General features: G+C 44.9%; 1 protein-coding gene across 1 annotated transcript; it reads left to right on the top strand.

The window, feature by feature from the left end:
• The first annotated feature begins 1,737 nt into the window (after positions 1–1,737).
• Positions 1,738–20,896, top strand: Frrs1l (ferric chelate reductase 1 like). Its single transcript, XM_055605279.1, is given in 6 exon segments — positions 1,738–1,820; positions 2,272–2,308; positions 2,310–2,673; positions 16,392–16,476; positions 19,352–19,490; positions 20,792–20,896. Coding segments are annotated over 6 exon segments (813 nt in total).
• The last annotated feature ends 1,082 nt before the right edge of the window (positions 20,897–21,978 follow it).

The raw sequence follows: 21,978 nt of genomic DNA, 5'->3' as shown, positions 1-21,978 counted from the left end.
TCAGCTGTGAAAAAGGAAGTCACTTAGCATTCAGAAATTCCCACCAGGATGTATCCAGAATTTTATTTCCCAAAGAGCACAGGAAGATTCTGACAACATTGTTATCATTCACCATTTCAAAGATCACAGACCTTTGAAGTCCTTGAATAAAATCCACCGTTTTAATGATTTTAAAGTGTACACCTCAGTGTTTTTAGGCATATCCATAATGCTGGGCAAATATCATAACCTGATTCTCACTCTGACTCTGCCCCTCCCCTGGCAACCACTAACTATTCCCTGCCCTGGTCTGTGGGTTTCTGTTTATGAATTTGTTTATTCTGGACACTTCATATATCTGGAATCATAAAGTATGTGGACTTTTGTGATCAGCTTCTTTCACTTAGCCATGTTTTCAAGGTTCATCTATGTTATAGCATGTATCAGAACTTCATTCTGTCTTTGTGACTGAATAATTGAATATATGGAGTTACCATGCTTTGTTTATATGTTTATTCACATAATAGCTATCTGGGTTGCTCTTGCTTTTGGTCTATTATGAATGATAATTTTATGAACATTCATGCACAAGTGTTTTGTGTGAACATATGTTTTGAGTTCTCTTGGAATTGCCAGATCATATGGCAACTCTATGTTTAACTTTCTGATGGACTTCCAAGATCACAGCTTTTATGTCTTATGAAATCCAAAGTGAAAAATGACATGCACCAGGCAGTCAGAGGCAGGGCACATCTGTTCCTGGTCGGATACTGAATAGTAACACTAATTTGGGAATGTTTTTATAACAGAAAAAAAGGTCCTTTTGAGAAATTATTTTGATGAGAAGAGAAATAAAGGTTGTCTGTCTTTTAAACATGAAAATGAAATCAAGTGCTTATCCATTTAATGGTGGCTAACAGTATCTGGGAGGTGGGTTAGTGGAGGGTGGGTTTGCTGCATGAACATGAAGTTTGAACCCCAGGCACCCATATAAAAGCTTGGCACAGCAGAATCTGTCTGTAACCCCAGGGTTGGGGTGGAGAGTAGAGGAAGGTGGGTCCCAGGGCCTCACTAGTCAGGCAGTTTCAACAAGCTCTGGGCTCAGGAGATTACTCAAACATGAGGACCTGAGTTCAAATTCTGGAGCCCACATAAAAAACACAGCCGCATTGTCTAGAACACTAGTGCTGGGAAGACAGGAGGATCCCAAGCTCACTGGCCAGCTTGCATAGATGAGGTAAGCTTCACGTTCAGTGACAGAACCTGACAGGATCAACGTGTTTAAGTTCTAGTTGAACAAGCTGACCTGTCAGTTATATCCAATAGTGGACAGCTGGCCTTTGGATTTCCCAGGGCATATCTCCTTCCAATGGCAGCCCCCTGTCTCCTAGCCACTGGGCCAGAAAAAGTTGAAATTACCGGTGCCTCCATATTTCATAGTTCTGTGCAATGTTACAACGTTGGTGACATGGAACCCTGCAAATCCTTCCCTGCATGATCTTATTTACTATGCATTGCATCATGGGAATTATTGACCACTGGTCATTACTGATGACCCAGGCAGTCTTCCATTCTGCCTCAGTAGCAATTTCCTGACTCTATGCATTAATTAAAAAAAAAAAAAGAATCAGAAGTGTTCACACGCAAGTTGTCACCACCCCAACAAGGGTCATCTGAATACAAGCCTGGGATCTGTGTGTATTGACTGAGGAAATGAACGGCCAGGCAAGTAATGCAAAGCGTAAGTGACGCAAACAGATGGAAAGATACGGAGAATTCGGCATACTTACCAGGCATGGCTGGGTTGCTCGATGTCTGCGCTCTTTGCCCCTGGAAAAAGGGTAAGCCTGGTTTGAAGGGCTCCAGAGTTTGTGGCTTTTGCCAAGGTCTTAGTTACACTTTCCTCACTGACTCTGACCTCTACACAGTGGTATTTTGTGATTTCATTTTCCTTCCGTGATGGTCTAGAGAAATGTGTGAGTCTAGTAAGTCCCCCCCCCCCCCGGACAAAAAGTTGCAGAAGCAAAATGTTGGGGACAGTCATTCTAATGAGGTGTGGTAACTGGATGTTGGGGATTTGAGTAAGAGAGCAAATCCGGCTCTGTGTGTCCGGAGTCGGGCCTGAAGAGACATTAGTAAGCTCCCAGGTAGTGCTGGGGCTGTGGGTCAGCAGGCCACACTGAGAACCCAGGGACCAGGACGGTCAGAGCTGGAGGCTGGCTGGGCAGTGGGGAGAATGGGAGAAGAGGAGCGTCAGGCGAGGAGGGGGTGATGCTGAGAGGACGGGGGCAGGCTGCGGGGCTGGAGCGAGGATGCGCAGAGCGAGGCAAGGGAGGCGGCGGGTGCGGGCGCTCCGCGGCTGCGCGGCGCGTGCTAGCGGCGGCTGGGTCCCGGCCCGCGCCCGCGGCGCCCCCGCTGCGGCCGGAGCGGCCTGGCTGCAGGATCCGTGCGTAGCGATGGCGGGGCCGCCCCGGCAGCGCCCGGCCTGGGCACCTTTGCTGCTGCGGCTGCTGCTGGCGGGGATCGCTGCCTGCGAGGCCAGCCCCGCGGATGACGGCGCGGGCCCGGGGGGCCGAGGACCCCGGGGACGCGCGCGAGGGGACGCGGGCGCCGACGAGGCAGTGCCGCGCCACGACTCCTCCTACGGCACCTTTGCGGGCGAGTTCTACGACCTGCGCTACCTGTCGGAGGAGGGTGAGGCTACCGGACGATGAGGGCGACCTGAGGGCAAGAGACCGAGGGGTGCAGGAGGGGTCTGCAAGGGTGTCAGGGAAGCAGATGTGCACAGCTGAGGCTAGGCTGGGGAGCCTGGTGCTCGGACCCTGCCTGTGGGAGAGAAGTCTGTAGGAGCTGTCAGCGTCTGCTCCCCTCCTTACACGTGGGGAGACTAGGGCCGAGAGACTCGGACTGAAGTCCTGTGAGGCTGTGGACAAGAGGTGCTAAGCCTATATTTCCCTAGTTCTCGGCGTCTGGCCTCCTCCATCCTCCTGCCATGGAGGAGGCGCCATCTGGACCGGGGTACCGGAGTCCAGTGCAGCAGGCGGGAAGCCGAAAACCCAACTTAAAGAGACCAAGTTGCCCAGTTACCTCCTGGTCGGTTGTGTTGACCTGAATTTGCGGGTGCCGGTCGGTGCTCCACCTTTCCGTTGGTCTCACTGCACGGGCGCCAGAGCTGGATCGCAGCTCCCTCCCCAGTCCAAGCCACATCTACTGCCACCAGTCTCCCAGTGTCGCCACCACTGTTGGGGCCATCTGGGCCCAGAGACTGGGCTTTCCTAGCCAGCTTCCCTGCGGAGCTGTTTCAAAGAGCACAAAAGGCAAACCCATTCTGGTAAAGGGGATGGAAACTGGTCTCTTCCGAAGCTTGGGGGAAGGAGTGATTTTCTTTTACTTCTGCGAAGAGGAGCCAAGAATCCAGCCGGGGTTTGAAATGAGGATATCTGTTCCTGGGTATCTCGTTTAATTAGGATGAGTTGCAGCTAGGTGCCACATACAATTGTTAATATCTTCGGTAAAACAGAATTTTCTCTTTCATGTAAGGAAATATAGAAACCTGCAATCAGAACTGTCATGAAATAGTCTCTGGTCTTAGGGACCCGGGGGCCAGATCTTCTGCTCCTGCATAATTCTTAGCTTGTAATTTAGTGATCCCAAGTAGCTGCTAGAACCCTGCTCATTAGCTTCCTATTCCAGATGGTGAGAAAGACAAAGTGGAGAGAAAATGCTGACTGCCTGCTTCCTAATGACACTACTCAGATAACTAACAATTCTAGTTCCTTAGTCATGTGGTCACACGCAGCTGTAAAGAAGTCTGGGAAGGGTGACCTTTCACCTAAAGAAGCCATATTATATCCACTTCAAACGTAATTATTATATTAAGAAGGTGGAGAGAATGGATTGGGGAAGTATATTTATTAAAAAGAAACTGCTAACATCCCCCCACACACACACACACAAACACACACATTTAGTGACCTAGAATCTGGCTGTTCAGGGGCTGGTGGGGCAACTCTATTCCAAATTGTCACTCAGGGACCCACATTCCTTCCATCTTGTTGCTCTACTACCTGTTAAGAACTTGTCTTTGTCTATGAAATAGAAGATTGGTGCCTTATATGTCTCTGTTCAAGATGGGGGAGAAGGGTGCTGGAGAGATGGCTCAGGGGGTAAAGCACTTGCCACACAAATGTGAGGTACCTGAGTTCAGAGCGTCAGAACCCAAAGCTAGGTGCAGTAGCTCAGGTAATCCCAGTGCTGCTGTGGAAAGATGGCCCATGGAATCACTGGACACTTGCAGGCCAGCAGCAGCAATAAGAGACCCCATCTCTAGGTGAAAGTACAGAACTGACACCTGAGGTTGTCCTCTGATCTCCACGTGCACATGTCACGTGTGGCATATGCCCATCCACATCACACGCACACACACACACACACACACACACACACACACACACATACACGCACATACACGCACACGCGCACACGCGCACGCACGCAGGAAAGAAAAAGAGAAGTTTGGAATTTGAACGTTCAGACTAAAAGTCTGAACAGCCTTACTGATTGAGCTTCCCACACTCTGAGAAAGAGAAGTTTCAAATAAGTAATTATCTTTTTGGCTGCTTGGGTAAATCACCTCTTCTCATAGTCTGTGGCAATTACAAGGGAGGCCAGGCAGCCCTGAACCCAGGAAGAAGGAGCAAATGGTGGGGAAACAACAAGCTAAACAGAATCTATCACTCTGGGGAAAGGTAAGTATTGCTAAGCATATTTTTCTGAAAAGCAAATAGTGCATATTTATTTTATACATAACCAGCCTATACTTCCAAATGACTTAGAGGTAGCATGTGGCCACATATTTTCTCACTGAACGAATGAAGAACAAGCCAGACTCTCTAGGTCCATTTTCATACATGGAGAAAATGAACTGCCGATTGTGTAATCTGGCTTTATGAAGACCAACGTCAGGTGGACAGTAGGTACCTAGGAAAACTTTACAGTCACTCTGGCAAGTAGGTTTTCATCCCAGAACACATATGTTGCAAACAACAGGAGGAGTTAAAACATTGGATTATAGGTAACTACTCTATTCTGGGGGTTCTTTGAGGGAAAAAAGAACAAGAAATGGCGTGCTGCCTTAGTGTTAGACCTTAAGTGAAGCCTTCTGTTAATGTCTCCCCGTCAGCTGGCCAGGATAGAGGATCATGTGTCTGAGGATGGTAGTAGCTGCCTTCCCTTTGACTAATAAGGAAAAGAACCATATGTGGCTGCTTATCTTTAAAGCATAATGATCTGACTATTTGCAAAACATTTGAATCAATGAGCAGCTCACCACTGATCTCAAGACCAGTTTTTCCTGTTGTAGGGAAGAGCAGGGTAAAATGCAGAGAGGACAGAAGCAGAGTAGGCCATCTTTCCCCAGCCTGTGTCCTTCCCGTGTCAGTCAGTATGTAAATATGTAGTGTATCCCTCTGAGTCTGGAGGTTCTTTAAGCCACCGATGCATGTCTGGTTCTTCCTGTGTCCTCTGTAAACATAGCCTTCCAAGAACAGTTATTGGAGCTATCTCCAAAGTTCTCTTTATTTGTTTATTCGTATTAGTGTGTCTGTGTGTGTGCTCTTATTCACATATGAGGAGGCTATAAGACAATCTTGGGTATTGTTTCTCAGACACTATCTACCTCTCTTTCCTTCCTTCCTTCCTTCCTTCCTTCCTTCCTTCCTTCCTTCCTTCCTTCCTTCCCTCCTTCCTTCCTCTCTCTCTTTCTTTTTCTTTTTCTTTTGAGACTAGGCCTCTCACTGGCCTGGAGCTTATTATCCCAGAGAGCTCAGGGAATCTGACTGTCTCTGTCTCCTTTGCACTGGAATTACAAACACATATCACCAACAAGCTCAGATTGTTCATGTGAGCTCTAGGGACCGAGCTCAAGTCCTCACAGGCCCTTCACTGGTGGAGTCTCCCCAGCCTACTAAGTCCCCAATGCATGCCAGACAACTTTTTAAAGTGCTTTGCTGACATTAATTTCCATCTGTGCAGTTCCTGTGAATTAGATACTGTTTTCTCCCATACTTTAATGGCGCCCTCTTCCTCCTCCTCTTTTTTTTTTTTTTTTTTTTTTTTTTGGCTAAAATTCACACAGCTGGAAAGTAGCGGGAGCTGTTGGATCTGTGGGTTGACTCTGGAGTAGATGGAGCAAGGCATCAAGCTTGCTTGAGTGTAGGGTTCATGTGGACAAGTGCTAGGAAACAGCCTTGAACAGGTAGGAGCAAGGATTTTTATGAAGGCACTTGAGGTGAGGGTTTTCGCAGTGATATACAACGCAGGTAGAAAGTATAGGTTCTGAAGGAGTGGAGAGCTATCGTGAAAGCTTCTTTCGCCCTGGTGTGGGACTTCACAGTCTGCCATTTCTCTCTCGAAACATCTTTTCTCCATTATGTGACTGCTAAGTAGAAGCGACAGTCCAGGCAGCCTCAGAAAGAGGCTGATGCTGTAATTCTTGAGACGAAGCTGAATGGTATAACCAGCCATTCTGTGACTTAAACGTCACAGAATGGAGGGCTAAATGAATACCTGAAGGCTCTGATCCAACCAGGTAATTAGAAGCAATAAATAGCAAAGCAAAAGCCATTAACCACTCAGTACAGTATGGCAAAATGGGCTCAGGGGATTGCAGAAAAAGGACTCACAGTCCACAGATTAGATGAGAATGGAACCACAGATGAAGCCATAGAACCTCGGACAACTGAGAGTGACAGCGAACTAGTTAGCGTGTGAGTGGCTGTGGGTTCAGCCTCCAACACTGCAAAAACAAATAAGAAGTAAATAAATAAAAATAACACCCAGGAGACAGAGGCAAGCAGATCTCTGTGAGTTCGAGGCCAGCCTAGTCTACAAAAATGAGTCCAGGACAACCAGGGCTATTATGCAGAGAAACACCATCTCAGAAAACCAAAACCAACCAAACAAACAAAAAAATGAAAACAAATAAATGATAAAGCCAACTTCTTATAGAAGTATCTGACAGGCAGAAAGGATAAATTAGAAATTAGAAGAAGAAAAAAGTTGCTGTAACTAGTTTCTAAGACAATTGCTTTTACTTGCTGAACCACCTTCCTAGCCTCGCCTTGGATTTTTTTTTTTTCATTCCAAAATCTTTATTAAGGCAGCATGATAGAAATGGGCCAGCAGCCCAAACCTGTGGCCTGAGGAAAGACCTGTGTCCATAGGGCCTGCCCTCTCTCCAGAAAGCTCATTCACCTCCGCAGCACCCATCCCCACTCAAACCCTCTCTGCTGGAAAATGAGGTGGAGGGCTAAGGAGAGGAAGGCGTGACCCCATCCCAGGCTCTAGCAGCTCCTGGGCCACAAAGTGCCAGCAGAGGGGAGGGAAAGAGCAACCACCAGGGTTACCACCACCTGTGGGGTACAGGCCTCACTGTACCCTCCTACAGTTGTACTCAAAGCAATAAATTAAAATGACCATCAGCACCCCTCAAGATCCCTCAATCACAGAAGCCAAGCAGGAAGCAAAGCAACAATTTGTGGGTTCCTGCTCTTCTGACCAAGGCCTAGTCTGTTCCCTCTGAGAGCAGCCGGGAGTATGGGGTTACACAGCGACCATGCAGCTTGGCCCTTCATGCATGTCTGTCAGGATGCCTGAAGAACCTGAAACTAAACGCAGTGACCCTGGGAGGGACCACCCCTTTGGAAGGTCCAGGGGTGTTTTGGCAACTGAGAAGATTGGAGCCTCAGACAGAGGAGGGACTCGAAAAGGAATGCTGGTGGTGCATGGTTTTTACCTGCTTTGAATTTCTCCGACCAGCATGGCCCCAAACAGCCAAGCTGGTCAAGTGGGAAGGAAGAGGAGCTGGCTGGCCATGACCGCATGGCCAGCCAGCCCCTTAGTGCACACTGTGGGGATAGGCAGGACCTGGCCTCTTGGGCTTTGTGAGGGGAAGAAGAGCCCCCCTCAGGCTTCAGACACGGCATGGATTGTTCCTACAGTCAGGGAGGGGGTGGCAGCGGCCCCTCCTCTGCTCGGTGGCCACCTGAGGGGGCCTGTCCCAAGCTACAGGTGAATGGCAGTGACATCTGTGGGAGTGCTGGTCTGACTGGGCCCCTGGCTGCTAGAGCCCCGGGGGGCTTTGGGCACTGGACTGGGGACTATCTGGGCAGCTTCCCTGAGGCTCTCCCTGAGCGCAGCTTCAATCTGCTCCTGACAGGCACACAGGCAGTCCACTTCAGTGCCTGTGATTCCTGCCAGAAATTCCGTGAGCTCATCTGCAGACATAGAGCAGGCACCTAGGCCTTGCACTGCAGCCCCAATGCTGCCTGTTCGCCTTGGTTTTTAAGACAGGTTTTCTCACATAGGGACATGAGACCCTGTAGAGGAATTTTAATTCAGAACATGGCTGCTCTGGCAAGAGATTACATCCAAAGACCTTCTAGGTCTATGTGATCTGGCTGGAATACAAACTTGCCTTTAATTCAGGAGACAGAGGCAAGCAGATCTGAGTTCAAGGCCAGCCTGGTATAGAGCAAGTTTCAGATGAAGAAAAGCTTAGGTCCAGGCAGGGTGGTACATACCTTTAATCCCAAACAATGAAGGTGAAGTTAATTTGTAAAAGAAAGCACCCATGTTTGAAAGTGATGTCTAAGTTAGTGGCAGGAAAAGTGATGCATCAGAGAAAGACTTGACAGAATAGGATATTCCCAACTCTCACGAGAACAGAGAGGAAAGAGAAACTACTTAGGGGCAATGCAGAGAGAGAAAGAGAGAGGGAGAAGGAGAGAGGAAGCAATTTTATTGGGGGAGTTTTACAGAGAGGGCTTGAATGAAAGAAAATGACACAAGGGAAGACTGAATGAGGCAGAGGCTGAGAAGAAGCCAGGTGATTAGAGCAGATTGATGTAGTTAGTTTGAGGCCAATCAGAACAATTCAGGGGCCAAGAGAGAAGCCAGATTGAGCAAATTTTCTGGGAAAGGAGTTTGAGCCAGAACAGCTGAGCTGAACCAGCCAGCTTTGAGCCAAAAGGTGAGCTTATTAAAAAGTTTCAGAGGTAGAAAACATTCTAGGCCTAAGTTAGCTTGTACAGAGACTAGAAGCTTCCAGGACTATGCCTAGGTTAGCAGACAGAGGCAGGAAGACTCTGAGACAACAACTGAAGCAGATGAATAAAAGTTCCTTTTACAGGACTCACCAGTTAGGCAAGCTGGCTGGCCAGCAAGCTACAGGCATCTTCCTGTCCACATCTTCTCAACGCTGGAATTACAAGCATACACCGCCACACCAGGTTTATAGCATGGATGCTGGGGATCAAACTCAGAGCCTCAGGTATGGGTGGCAAGCACTTTACTCAAGGGGTCCTTTTCCCAGCTCCTCACTTAGGTTTTTATTTTGGAGAAAATTAGTATCAGAATAGGAAGTGGGGTCAAAAGAATAAGCTAAACAGAAAAATTATGTAAATGAGGAAATGGACATGGCTAACTAAAAGAAGCAAGTGAGCTATAGCTGGGTGGTTCAACCTTATATCTCAAGACTGAGGAAGGCAGGTCAGGATACACAAGGAGACAGAAATCAGGGAAGGTGAAAGAAGTACATGAAAATTCTGTAAGAAGAGGTTTTTGTTTGTTTGCTTGTTTGGAAAATAGCAAGTGGAGAAATTGGAACTGTTGCTAACTGTTAATGAGCACGTAAAATGTTACAGCTACAGCCTTTTGGAAAATGACTCCGCAGCACCTCAAAAAGTAAAACGTAGAGTTACCATATAATATGGCAATTGTATTCTAAGGGAAGTGAAGGCATAACCACAAAAAACCTTCTGAACAGCTGCATGGTTCACAATAGTTCCAAAGTAGGAACAACCCAAATCCCTACCAACTGATGAGCAGATGAACAGATATGGTCTGTCCATACCACGGGGTGGATTCTGTCATAAAGAGGAGTAAAGTTTTAATGTATGTTGCATGGCAGATGAATCTTGAAAACCTTTTGCTAAATGAAAGAAAATGGACACCAAAGGCCACATGATACCGTAGACAGGAAGTGTACAGAATAGGCAAATCCATAGAAGCAGAACAAAAATTAAAGGATGCCAGGGGCTATGCAGAGGGGACCAAGGTGTGACTGCTGACCAGCACTGGCTTCTTGGTGGACATTTCTAGGATTTTGCACAATTTGGAAATGTGGACATTTTCTAGGATTAGATAGGAATGAGGGCTGCATAACCTTGTGGAGGTGGAAAAGCACTGATTTGTACACTTTAAGATGGTGAGTTGTATGGTGTGTCATAGTTCAATAACAGTGGGAGCAGATAAAGCCAATTAATAACAATCTGGCTTCTCTATTACTTGGGAAGCTGAGGCAGGAGGTTTGCAAATTTGAAGTCAGACTGGGATTCATATCAAGACCTTATCCAAGCAAAGAAAGAAAGAAAAAACAAAAACAAAAACAAAAAAACAAAAAAACATGACTAAAGAATTAGAAAGCCTGAATAAAAGAAACTGAGTCACATGGGCTGGGTGGGGCGGGGGTAGTGGTGGGGGTGTGGCTCAGTAGGCAAAGTGCTTGCCTAGCCCGTGGAAGGGGGAGGCAGGGACTCCCTGGAGCAAGTTGGTTCTCTGGACTGGGTGCAATGAGAGAGCCTGCCTCACTACAGACAGTGGAGACAATCCAGGAAGACACCTGAGGTCAGCCTCTGACCTCCCCATGTACAGTTGTTACACACACACACACACACACACACACACACACACACACACACACACAACACATCATACCACATAAGAAAAAAATAAAAAAAGAAGAAAGGAAGAAAGAAATCCAGTCACCCAAAAATAAATCTTCCAACTAAGAAAGCTGTGAGTTCAGCTCAACCAAATACTCAAGAGAGAGACAGCGCTCACTCTATATAGACATTTTTAAACTTTAAAAATGTGTGTTGCTGGAGGGATGGCTCAGGCCCCTGGCTGCTCCTCCAGAAGACCTGGGTTCAATTCTCAGTACCTACATGGTGGCCCACAACTATCTGTAACTCCAGACCTAGGCAATCCAATGCCCAATTCTTGCCTCCATGGGCGCTGCATGCACATGGTATATAGACATGCATTTGGACGGAACACCCTTATATCCCTTAGATAAAAAGGTTAATTTTTAAAATGAATCATGTGTGTATGTGCGTGTGTATTTGCATGATGTGGGTGTAGAGGGTATACATACCATTGCCATGGTGTATGGGTGGAGGTCAGAGGACAATCTAGAGAGTCCTTTTTTCTCCTTCCACTTTTACATGGGTTATGAGCACCAAATTCAGGTTATGCAAAAAACACCTTTACTCACTGAGCCATCTCCCCAGCGCCCTGAACATAATTCACAGGACAGAGAAAGATAAAAATAACAGAAACTCATTTGATGTAACAATGTAACTCTGTTCATGTGCCAGACAGACTCCATAGGAAAGAGACATTTCAGCTGAATTTTGATCATGCACATAAACACATACTGATTGTACAAATACATTGGAAGAAGCAAAAAACAAAGTGGAGTTTTAGGCAAAGATCAGTTTTAAGGGAATTTAGGTAATGACAAAATCTGACAGGATCTAATTGGAGATGGAACAGGAAGGACAAATAATGTCACACACCGATTAAAGAGACAATATATCAGGGACCCAACACATAAGCGTCCAGGGCTGAGGATGTGGATCAGTGGTAGACCACTTCCTCAGCATGAGTGAGGCCCTGGGCTCATTATTCAGGGCTGCAAAAATAACTACTTACATATGTATGTGTGTTACATATGTATATACATATATCTATAATAACACATCATCACGTTTCCAAATATATGGAGCAGTAACCTATGATTATATTAATTATATATTATAAGCATATTAAAAAATAGATATTGGTGATAAATCAAATAATAATAAATAATAAATAAATGTCAAAACAAAATGTATCATTCAAAATCTGTACACTACCCTTAGCATTAAAAATCAAAATTTAAAAATAAAAGTTACATATTGCTTGGCTTATATAAATAATAACATTATCCAAATGGGTATATACTCACAACACTGTAGGAAGATCCTCTAAAATTTGTCATGAATTAGATTATAGCAAGTCACTGAGTTACAAAGAGTCTGCGTCATATGTACAGATGTCTTCTGATTATAGTGAGAGAAAATCTGAAGTTAGGGAAAGCATGGGAGGAGTTACTGGAAATGTTGTTCAGTGGCAGAGTGTTCAACTGCCATATTCAAGACTCTCCATCTGATTTCCCAGCCCTAAAAACCAAGGGAGACAGAGAGACAGAGATAGAGACAGAGAGGATTGTAGGGGATAATACCAATTAACAAACTGACCAAAGAGCTAAGGAAATCATAAAGGTAATTATGATAGCCTTCTATTGAACTATCAAAATGTTGTATGTCAAAATATTGCCACTAGGGCTGGCACAGCAGGTAAAGACACCTGCCACCAAGCTTGAGAACCTGAGTCTGATCCTAAAAACTGACTCCCAGAAGTTGTCCTCTGACCTCCAAAGGAGGATGGGGGTAGGTGTGTGTTCAGGCACTTCTTTACAGCATGCTATAACATGGTTCTAAAGTATGTTCTAAAGTATATGCAGCTACTCCCAGAGTCATGGTTAGAACACTTTGGTCATCCTGAAAAGAAGCCATATTTCCCCAGAGCCAACACCATGCAGGCATTTCCTGTTTCCCCTGTCTCAGCGCTTGGCAACCACGAAGACTTTGGTCTCTGTAATTGTCTCCTGTGGACATTTCACGTACAGAGGATGATACCTTACGTGGCTTCTGTTGTTTTTGTTACTTAGTTGGACGGTTTAGGAAAGCTTTTAGAAAATTAAAGTAGCTTAGCAACCATAACTCTTCCTCACCAGAAACAGTGAGCCAGAGAGTGTGAAAAACACAAAAAGATACAGTTTAAAATGGCAACAGAACTCTACAGTGTCGATTTTATCTATGTAGAGAAAAAAATGAACTATTAAAGGGTATAAAGTATGTGAATAAACAGATAAACCATGATCTTGGAAAGAATAATCTGATTTTTATAAATATACCAATTTGCCATCTACTCACAATTCATCTCAAATTTAAGACAATTCCAGACAGCCGTCCAGTACAATTCTTTAAGGGAACTTCACACATGCCATTTATACTTTGCATGGAAGAATCTCACGGATTGGTGGGATAGTTTTGTCTTGTTGGGTAATTAAGACACATTTGAAAGCTGCGTAATTAAAATAACACGGTCCTAGCTTACAAACCAAAACAGAAAAATCTAGAAATAGACCCAGGCTCATAAAAGAACTGATGAATTGGAAAGGAGTTATCATAAATTACTAGAGAAAGCATGAGTTATTTCAAAAATTATGTTGAGAAAAAAAAATTAATTCAACTTAGGTAGAGCAGAGGAAGAAGCAGGGGGATCGCTGTGAGTTCCGGGCTCGTTGGGTCTGCCTGCAGAGGTCAGCCAAGGACTCACAGTAAGGCTCTTGTCTTAAAAAACAAAGCAAAAAGAAACCCAAACAAATCAATATAAGTAGAAAAATACCATTGATTTCTCATCTCCCATAAGATTATGAGTAAATTCCCAGTGGGTCAAAGCTCTTTCTGTACTACTACCGCAACGTTAAGTAGAAGTGAGCGAACTGTCTCAGGCGGATGCCGTACAAAATGATCCCTGCAGACCCTGAAAAGCACAAACCAAAAACAGAGAAATTCTTAGCTTAGCCTCATCAAAATCAATGCCTAAAAAAAGTCTAAAAACCAACAATCTTATGAAATATATACAATCTCCTATGAAAAAGTTAAGGAAACAAAGGTTACAGAAATCAGCATCATAGATGAGTGAACCCGAGCGCTTAATACAGCTATGAAGAGACATTTGTGTCTATCGGTGCTTAGGGAAATCCAAATTAAAATAATAATGATATCATGTGGAGCTGGGATGTGACGAAACTGGGGCAGTCAATCGGATGGTACCCAGGGGACCGCAAACCAGCATTGTCTGGAGTAGCGATCTGCGCAAGCTTTGCTTAGAAAGGCAGCCTGGCCACGTTTCTCCTGGGTGACAAAATGAAAACCTCCTAGAAAAAAAAAAAAAAAACCACAGGGAACAGGTGAAGCCACTTATGCTTCCACAGTTGGAGTACGCTGTGATCGCTGTATCTACCAGAAACAGCTTCAGGCCTGAAGCTTCATGTTCGCTTCATGGTTTCAACCTACCTTGGTGGGTGGAGCACATGGTGGGCAGCTCAACTCACGGTGTCGGTAGCAAGTGGCAGAGGCCGGTCACATCACAGTAGACACAGAGAGCAGGGAGGGATCTTCCAAGGCCTGTTCCTGGTGACCTCCTTCTGCCAGCTAGACCTCACCTCCTGGAAGGATAGCCACCAAAACAGTGCCGCCAGCACGGACCAAGTGTTGAAAGATAACAGCCTGTGGGGACATTCAAATTCAAGCCACAGCCGGAAGCAATGTATTTATCCTAATCTGAGAGGGCAGTTAAGCAAAGGTATTTCTGTGCATCTTAGCTCCTCGCACAAACCCAGGTGTTCTCTCGAGGGTGTGGGGCGCGGTGTTCTCTCTCAAGCAGTGGCTCTCAACCTTCCGAATGCCCTTCGATTATTCCTCGTGTTGTGAGGACCCCCAACTATCAAACTATTTTCACTGCTACCTCATCACTGTAATTTTGCTACTACTATGAACTGTGATATAAATATCTGTGTTTTCTGGTGGTCCTAAGTGACTTCTGTAAAAGGGTTGTTCAACCCCTAAAGGGGTCGTGACCCACAGGTGGAGAACTGCTCTTCTAGAGTGTCTTTTCCAGGAACCAGGAACAAAGCCCAAATTGTCTTAGTGTTTTGAACAGTTTACAAAGCAATAATTAATTATTAATCATATTATTATAATCTATAATGAGATCTGGTGCCCTCTTCTGGTGTGTAGGTGTACATGCAGGCACAACGTTGCATACACAATAAATAAATAAAACTTCTTAAAAAATGATCCAGGGATGACAATGACAACTGCTATTTAATGAACTGAAAAATCTGTCATAAGCCAATGTTATTCTAGATGCTGGGAATAACTAAAGATTCTATGATTGAAAAATGGAAGAGGGACTCTGGCGGGTGGTGCTCAGTGATAGATTTTTTTCCCCCAGTTTTTGTGAGGTTCTGAGTTTAATGCTACACAAGCACACACACAATACTCATGTGAATGTGTGCACAAGCAGGGACACACACAGAGATCAAAGGAAAAAGGTGCAGAACTTGAGTCAGAAGACTGAAGAAGTGTCACTACGAGAAGCCTAATAAGGAAATAAGCCTATAAGGAAATAGTCATTGCCTTTCTGGATAAATATTCTGGAGGAAAAAAAAGAAATGCCTCGGGAACTTCATTAACAAATAAGAGCAAGGACACAAATGAAGATACTTAATATAAACTGTAGCATTGAAAAGCTGCTCAATAAAAAAATAAATTAAAGAAATAAAAAGCCTGTTAAAAGCAGGATGTGGCTTATAGTAGTGGAAATAATGGAGGGTTTAGTACAAAATAGGGTAAGACTAGAATAAAGCATTTGACCCAGTTACTTAGGGGTGACAAAAAGAGGGCAGTGTTTGATCCAGTGCTCAAGCCCTGGTGTGGCAGAGACAGATAGACGTGTGCCGGGGAGGCATAGCACGGAGTCATTTGTGGAAAGTATAAAGCTAACAAAAGCAAACAAAACCTCACTGAAGAGGAGCACTACAAACAAAAAAGAGATGCTTTACAGTACCTAAGTATATCTGTAGACACTTGCATTTCATCATTTGACTGTCAGTTACTCAGTGTCCACTGCTAAGCATCATGCTGGGCAGAGAACACAGGACGAGGCGTGTATGGCTCCTGCATACACGGAGTAAACACCCTCGGTGAAAATGATTTTCCTCATCAACCGGAGGCCTCTGCCACCTTACTCTCCAGTTGCTTAAACACGTTTTAATCTCAGATAGACAACTCTAGAAACCATGTGTTGTAAGGTAAGCATATAGGTACGTGGCAGAAAGATGAAATGGAAACATCGTTTTATATATAAGCGGAATCATCCCACTATCAAGTGAAAAGCTGGGCCTTTGTCATCTTTCTTCCTGAATGTGTGTACTGTTTTAAAGTTGAGATTTTTCTAACTCTAGAGGAACAGTGGTGAGCCAATAGTTTGTAGAATGAGCTCCCTACTCAAGGTCCTACTCATGAAGGGGATATTCCTACTTCATCAAAGACCTTTGTTAAGTTCCTAATCATTGCTAGCAAATGATGGCAGAAATAGGCAGTGCATTTTCTAGAATTCTCGTCGTAAAGATTGTTCCTGGATTTTTCTGACCATTATTTACTTACGCTTCACAGGCTACCCTTTCCCCACTGCTCCTCCTGTGGACCCATTTGCCAAAATCAAGGTGGAAGACTGCGGAAGAACTAAGGGATGCTTCAGGTAGGTAGATCTGCAAGTCTGATCAGAAATGACCTTGCAAGGTTGTATTTGAACCAACATTCATTGCTATGTGGGCACATGCGTCTGTCCTCCTTTGGAACTTCAGCGAGATTATGGAGAGCTCAAATTAAAAAAATCCAGAGCTTGGCGATTTTGTTTGCTTGTTGATACAGGGTCTGGCTGGCCTTGAATTCTGGGTAATCTCACTAAATTCTCCATGATGCTGTCCTTGCAAATATGCACTGCCATGCTTGGCTCGTGTTCAGTTTGAGCATTTTCTTTTTTAAAGACAGTGTGTGTCCTATTCACTTTCTATTGCTGTGATAAAGATGTAGATAAAGATATAAACCAAAAAGGTTTATAACAGAGTCCACCTCTGAGAGAAGCCAGAGGAACTCAGAGCAAGGCAGGAACCTGGAGGCAGGAATTGAAGCAGAAACTACGAAAGATTGCTGCTCATTGGCTTGCTCTCATGGCTCACTTCCCAGGATACCTGGCCAATGCTGATGCCACCCAGAGTGAGCTGGGCCCTCTCACATCAGTCATTAATCAAGAAAATGCTCTACTAACTTGCTTGTAGGCAGTCTGATGGAGGCATTTTCTCAACTGAGGTTTCTCTTCCAGCCCTGATGACTCTAGCTATATTAAGCTGACAGATATATAACCAGGACAGGCAGGTTCTCCTATAGCCCAGGCTGGCCTTGAACTTATTAGGCCAGCAAGGTTAACCTTGAATTTCAATTTCTCATGCTTTTCCCAAGTTCTGGTCATAGGTGTGTGCCTAGTTTATGCAGTGCTGAGGACTGAACCCAGGGCTTTGTGCATGCTAGGTAAACGTTCTACCAACTGACCTGCATTCCTACTTCAACACATAAATAGCCATGACTTGCGGATTCTGCATGATGGTAAGCACGGATTATTAGTCTGCGTCTCTACGTGATTATTGATAACATTCCATCACGACACAATGGGCTTCTGACGATGGTGCCCACCTGTAATCCCAGGTGGCTGAAGCAAGAAGCTCCCAAGTTGAGGCCAACCTGAAGTACCTGGTGAAAAGACCTGGTATCAGAGAAAAGATAGATGGAGGGAGGGAGAGATGGGGACAGTGAGGGAGAAAATAAGAGTGAATGAATGATAATGAGCTTGGTAGAAAACAGCAGTGTAGAAACTTCTCAAATAGGGGTTTTGATGGAGATGGCACTAATGTGCTGATGCTGCTCATTGTTCAGGGCTCCAGGTTTAAGGAGGCAAGTATTGACTACAAAGGTCTTGAGCTTTGTTGGCTTTCAAGGCTTTTCTGAAGACCTTTTTTAAAAATTCGAGTACTATTACCATTGGGCAAAATGGTCAGCAGTGTTTATTTAATTCTAGTGGTGACTGAGAAGAAATTTTAATAGCTTTCCTGCTTAGAGTGGCTTATCTTTCAAACTGTTCTCTGCTCTTCTTCCCCTCCTTCGTCCTTTCCCATGCTTCTCCCCAGTTCCAGCTCGCCTGCCCGTACATCTCTTTCTTGTTACTTGGGGAATCCCTGCTAACAGATGAGCCTCCTTCCTCATCCGAGCTTCAGCACCCTGGGTCTTGTTCTTGCAGACACCTGCCATTTATCCTTTTATCCTTTCATCCGTTGATACATTTTCCTTCCCCTCTCTTTTCTTTTTCTTCTCCTCCCTCCCCTTCCTTTCCTGTTTCCTCTCTTATGGCTAGGGTCATGTGTATTACCAGTGAATACACCCCGTGGCAACATTGTGTGCCATTCTGACAGTGGTGAAATCCGGTGTTCCTTAACTAGGGTTCCAATTGCTAATGGAGCCATAAGTCATTTGTAAGGGTTTTTGTGACATTTATAATTTATTTTGTGTGTGTGCCTGTATGTGTATACATATGTACATACCCACATGTAATCGTGTAAACTTATGCCAAGGCACTCGTGTGCAGGTCAGAATACAACTTGCTGGAGTTTTTTTCTTCTTTTTTAAATTTTTTAAATTTCATTTATTGAGTCTTTTCTTCTAACGTGCATTTCAGGGAGCAGACCCGGGTCACCAAGCCTGGTGACAGGTGTTCTTGTCTACGGAGCCATCGCACTTGCTCCTCTGTCGGAAATTTGAAATTTTTGTTTTCTTCTTAGGGGTGCCATTTAAAGAGATGCATGTGTGCATAATCTTACCATCTAGGCAACGACCCCACACTGCTATATTTTAGGGTCTGGCTTTGTGATTATATTAACACCAAGTACAATTTATAAATAAATCACGTACTTGTGTCCAGCAGATAGCAGATGAGGTTTTCGCGTGATTCTCTCTACAGGTGTGGCTTTTGCAGCAGACCAAGAGATTAAATTGCAGGAGCTGGGCCATCACTCTGTCAGTGATAAGGATGTGCTCAATGCTCCTCCTGCTGGTACAGTGAGATGCAACACATGTACCCACCGCAGAACAGTCCTTTCAGAAAAGTCACACCATTTTTTCATCACACAAATGCCGTGAATCTCAGAATTTCTGTTTTTATTTCTAAACCTGTGATATTTTAACCGTGAAAAGCTATGAAGAAAAATAGTATATATCTTAATTAGGGAAAACTTGATACATTTTTAATTTGAACAGACCCAGTTCAAAGCTCGCTGCAGGCAATGACTTCACTTTGCCACCTGGTTGAGCTCCTTTCCTTCTCTGGACTTGAGTTTGCATGTAGAGCGGAGCAGATCCTACCCATGGTCCCTGCTGAGGGACCAGTGTCTCTGAGGTCTCGGGAAGCAGCAGCTGTCGTTCAGAGCATTGTTCGGTGTCTTTGGGGTACAGTTGCATACTGGTACTCTCCCTTCTGTGTCTGAATTATACAGAAGCAGTAATGTCTCTTTTGGCGAATCCTCCAGGTACGGCAAGCCAGGCTGCAATGCAGACACCTGTGACTACTTCCTTAGCTACCGGATGATAGGCGCCGACGTGGAGTTTGAGCTGAGTGCAGACACGGATGGTTGGGTTGCAGTTGGATTCTCTTCAGACAAAAAGATGGTAAGGCGTGAACCACGACAGAGGCCGCTTTGTCTCTTAGCTTTGTTGTTCTTCTTTGGATTTTGGAAGCAGATGGATTAATCAAAGAGGTAGAAGCACAGTGTTAGTCACAGCTCTCTAATTGCAAGTTGAAAAAAAATTAAGAGGTGCAGGGCTGTTGTGTCGAAGGTCTTAATGCCAGCACTTGAGGGGCAGAGATAGATGGAGCCCTGAAAAACCACCACCACCATCATCAACAACAAAACAGCAACAGCAGAAATAAGAGGCTGGAGAAAGGCTCAGCAGGTAAGAGCACAGACTGCTCCTGCGGAGGACCAGAGTTCAGTTCCCAGCACCCACATCAAGTGGCTCACAACTGTAACTCCTGCTCTAGGCAGTCTGATGCCCTTTGGGCTCCTGCATGCACACACACACACACACACACACACACACACACACACACACACACACAAGTAAATCTTTTTTTATTTTAATTCAAGCCAGCTTTATTAGAAAGACTGGTTCTTAGACTACAGGGTGTCTTGTGCTGCACGTATTGACCAGGTCTGTCCACATGATGCTGCAAACTTCATGTCTTGTGCCAATTGATGTGTATCTCTTGCTCACGTGAGTATGGCTTGGCTGGGGTTCAGCTTGATTTCTGTGGTCTCAGCTGGGCTTGGCTGCAGTCCATGGGTTGGGTTCGATTTCCTGTGTGCTTTAGTCAGTCTGGGGGGGGGGGGACAGCTACCAAGGCCTGTTCTCTTCAGAGCAGAGGCAACAGTGGAGAAAGAGCCATTGTAAAAGAAAGAGTCAGAGTGTCTTTCCTTTACACTTAGACACTCAATACAGAACACTTCTGTGACCAGTATGTGGTATTTCTCTCAGCTCCACTACACACACACACACACACACACACACACACACACACACACACACGAACCTATCAGGCAGATCTCCAATGGACACCAACTGGGTGTCCTCTACCTCAATCAGTTCTGACATAGTCTAATGGAGAGAGTGTCAGATGTCACAAAGGGAAGGTTTAGTTCAAGCCTGCTCCACTGTAGATGCCAATTTCAGGTCCTAGGGTTGTGATCTGATGAACTGATTCTACCTTAGAGTTCCTCTCGAGTGTCATTAATTTGCCAGAACTCAGGTAAACACTTTATTTACATTTTCCCATTGTGCTAATTAGCTTTCCAGTATTATTAATGAGAGAGAGAGAGAGAACTAATATCTGCCTCCACGGGCACATCACCAACTATATAACTTATTTTCATTAGGTCTCATCTCTTAAATTTCCCACTATTCCTTAATAGTGCCAAGACTGGGAGCAACCTTTAACACAAAGGCCCTTGGGAGACCCAGACCAAGGCACCACCAATGGCCATAGTAAGGAGGGGCTCAGTTCTGGGCTATTTTGAAAGCATCACTTGGGAATGGGAAGATAGGTGAGTGGTTCTGTTTGTTTGCTGCTCTTCCAGAGAACTGAATTTGGTTCCCAGCACCCATGTCATGGAGCTGATGACCTTTAACTTCAGATCTGATGCCCTTTCTGGCCTTCATGGGTATCTGCATGCACATGGCACAACACACGCGCGCGCGCACACACACACACACACATTTACTTACTTATGATGGTAGTAGACTGGCCTTCTAAAACAAAGCCAGTGGCACCAGGACCCCTGACATACGAGCTGCCCATACTGCACAGGATGGAGGACTATTTTTCCATGAACTTCTGAGATGCAAAGACTGAACTCTCCTAACTGTTACCACCTCAAGATGTGGCCTGTCTACCCAGGAGCTTCTCTTACTGTCCTTGGGGTTTCTCTTACTCTTCTTGTCATGGCTTTGCTTTGGGATTTTTTGTTGTGTGGTGTGGAGTAGCTGTGGGGCCCAAAGGAGCAGTTCCTGAAATCAGCCCACAGTTCTGCCGGTGGCCAGGGCGTGGGTGTTGTGGTGAGGGGTGTTGCAAACAGACTATATATCCCATTCTGTGAATCACCCCTATAAAGGGGTGTCCCAGTAAAGGAGAAATAAGAGAAAAAGAACATGAGTCCAAGACTAGCAGAGGCTACATAGTGACATGCTGTTCAAAAATTAGGAAGGAAGGGAGGGAGAGAGGAGGGAGGAAGGGAAGGAAGAGAGGGTTGATTTAAGGGTTCAGATAACAGGGGCAGATTGGGGAGCCTTTAAAATGTCACTGTAATATCTATGAAAGCAGAGGCCCTTCCTTTCTTTTCCTCTTTCCACTGAAGCATGGATTAAATTAAAAAACAAAAACCTGACGAAGTATAGTAAGAGCAATGTGGATTCCCTTTTTAATAACCTTGAATTTTTATGACACAGTTTTCAAATTAGATTTAATTATTTTTAACAGCATCTCTGGGCTTCTGTCTAAATGGCACGCCTCACAGGCTTCATGCACTGCCTCCCTCATCATCCCTATCCTCCACAGAGCAGTACAATCGGCTGAACTCTAATGTTTGGGTTTTTTTTTTTT

Source organism: Psammomys obesus, unplaced genomic scaffold (assembly GCF_907164565.1).
Source record: "Psammomys obesus unplaced genomic scaffold, mPsaObe1.curated_primary_1811, whole genome shotgun sequence".
NCBI lineage: Eukaryota > Metazoa > Chordata > Mammalia > Rodentia > Muridae > Psammomys > Psammomys obesus.
The sequence above is the reverse complement of the archived record's forward strand: the minus strand, read 5'-3'. Positions and strand labels throughout refer to the sequence as shown.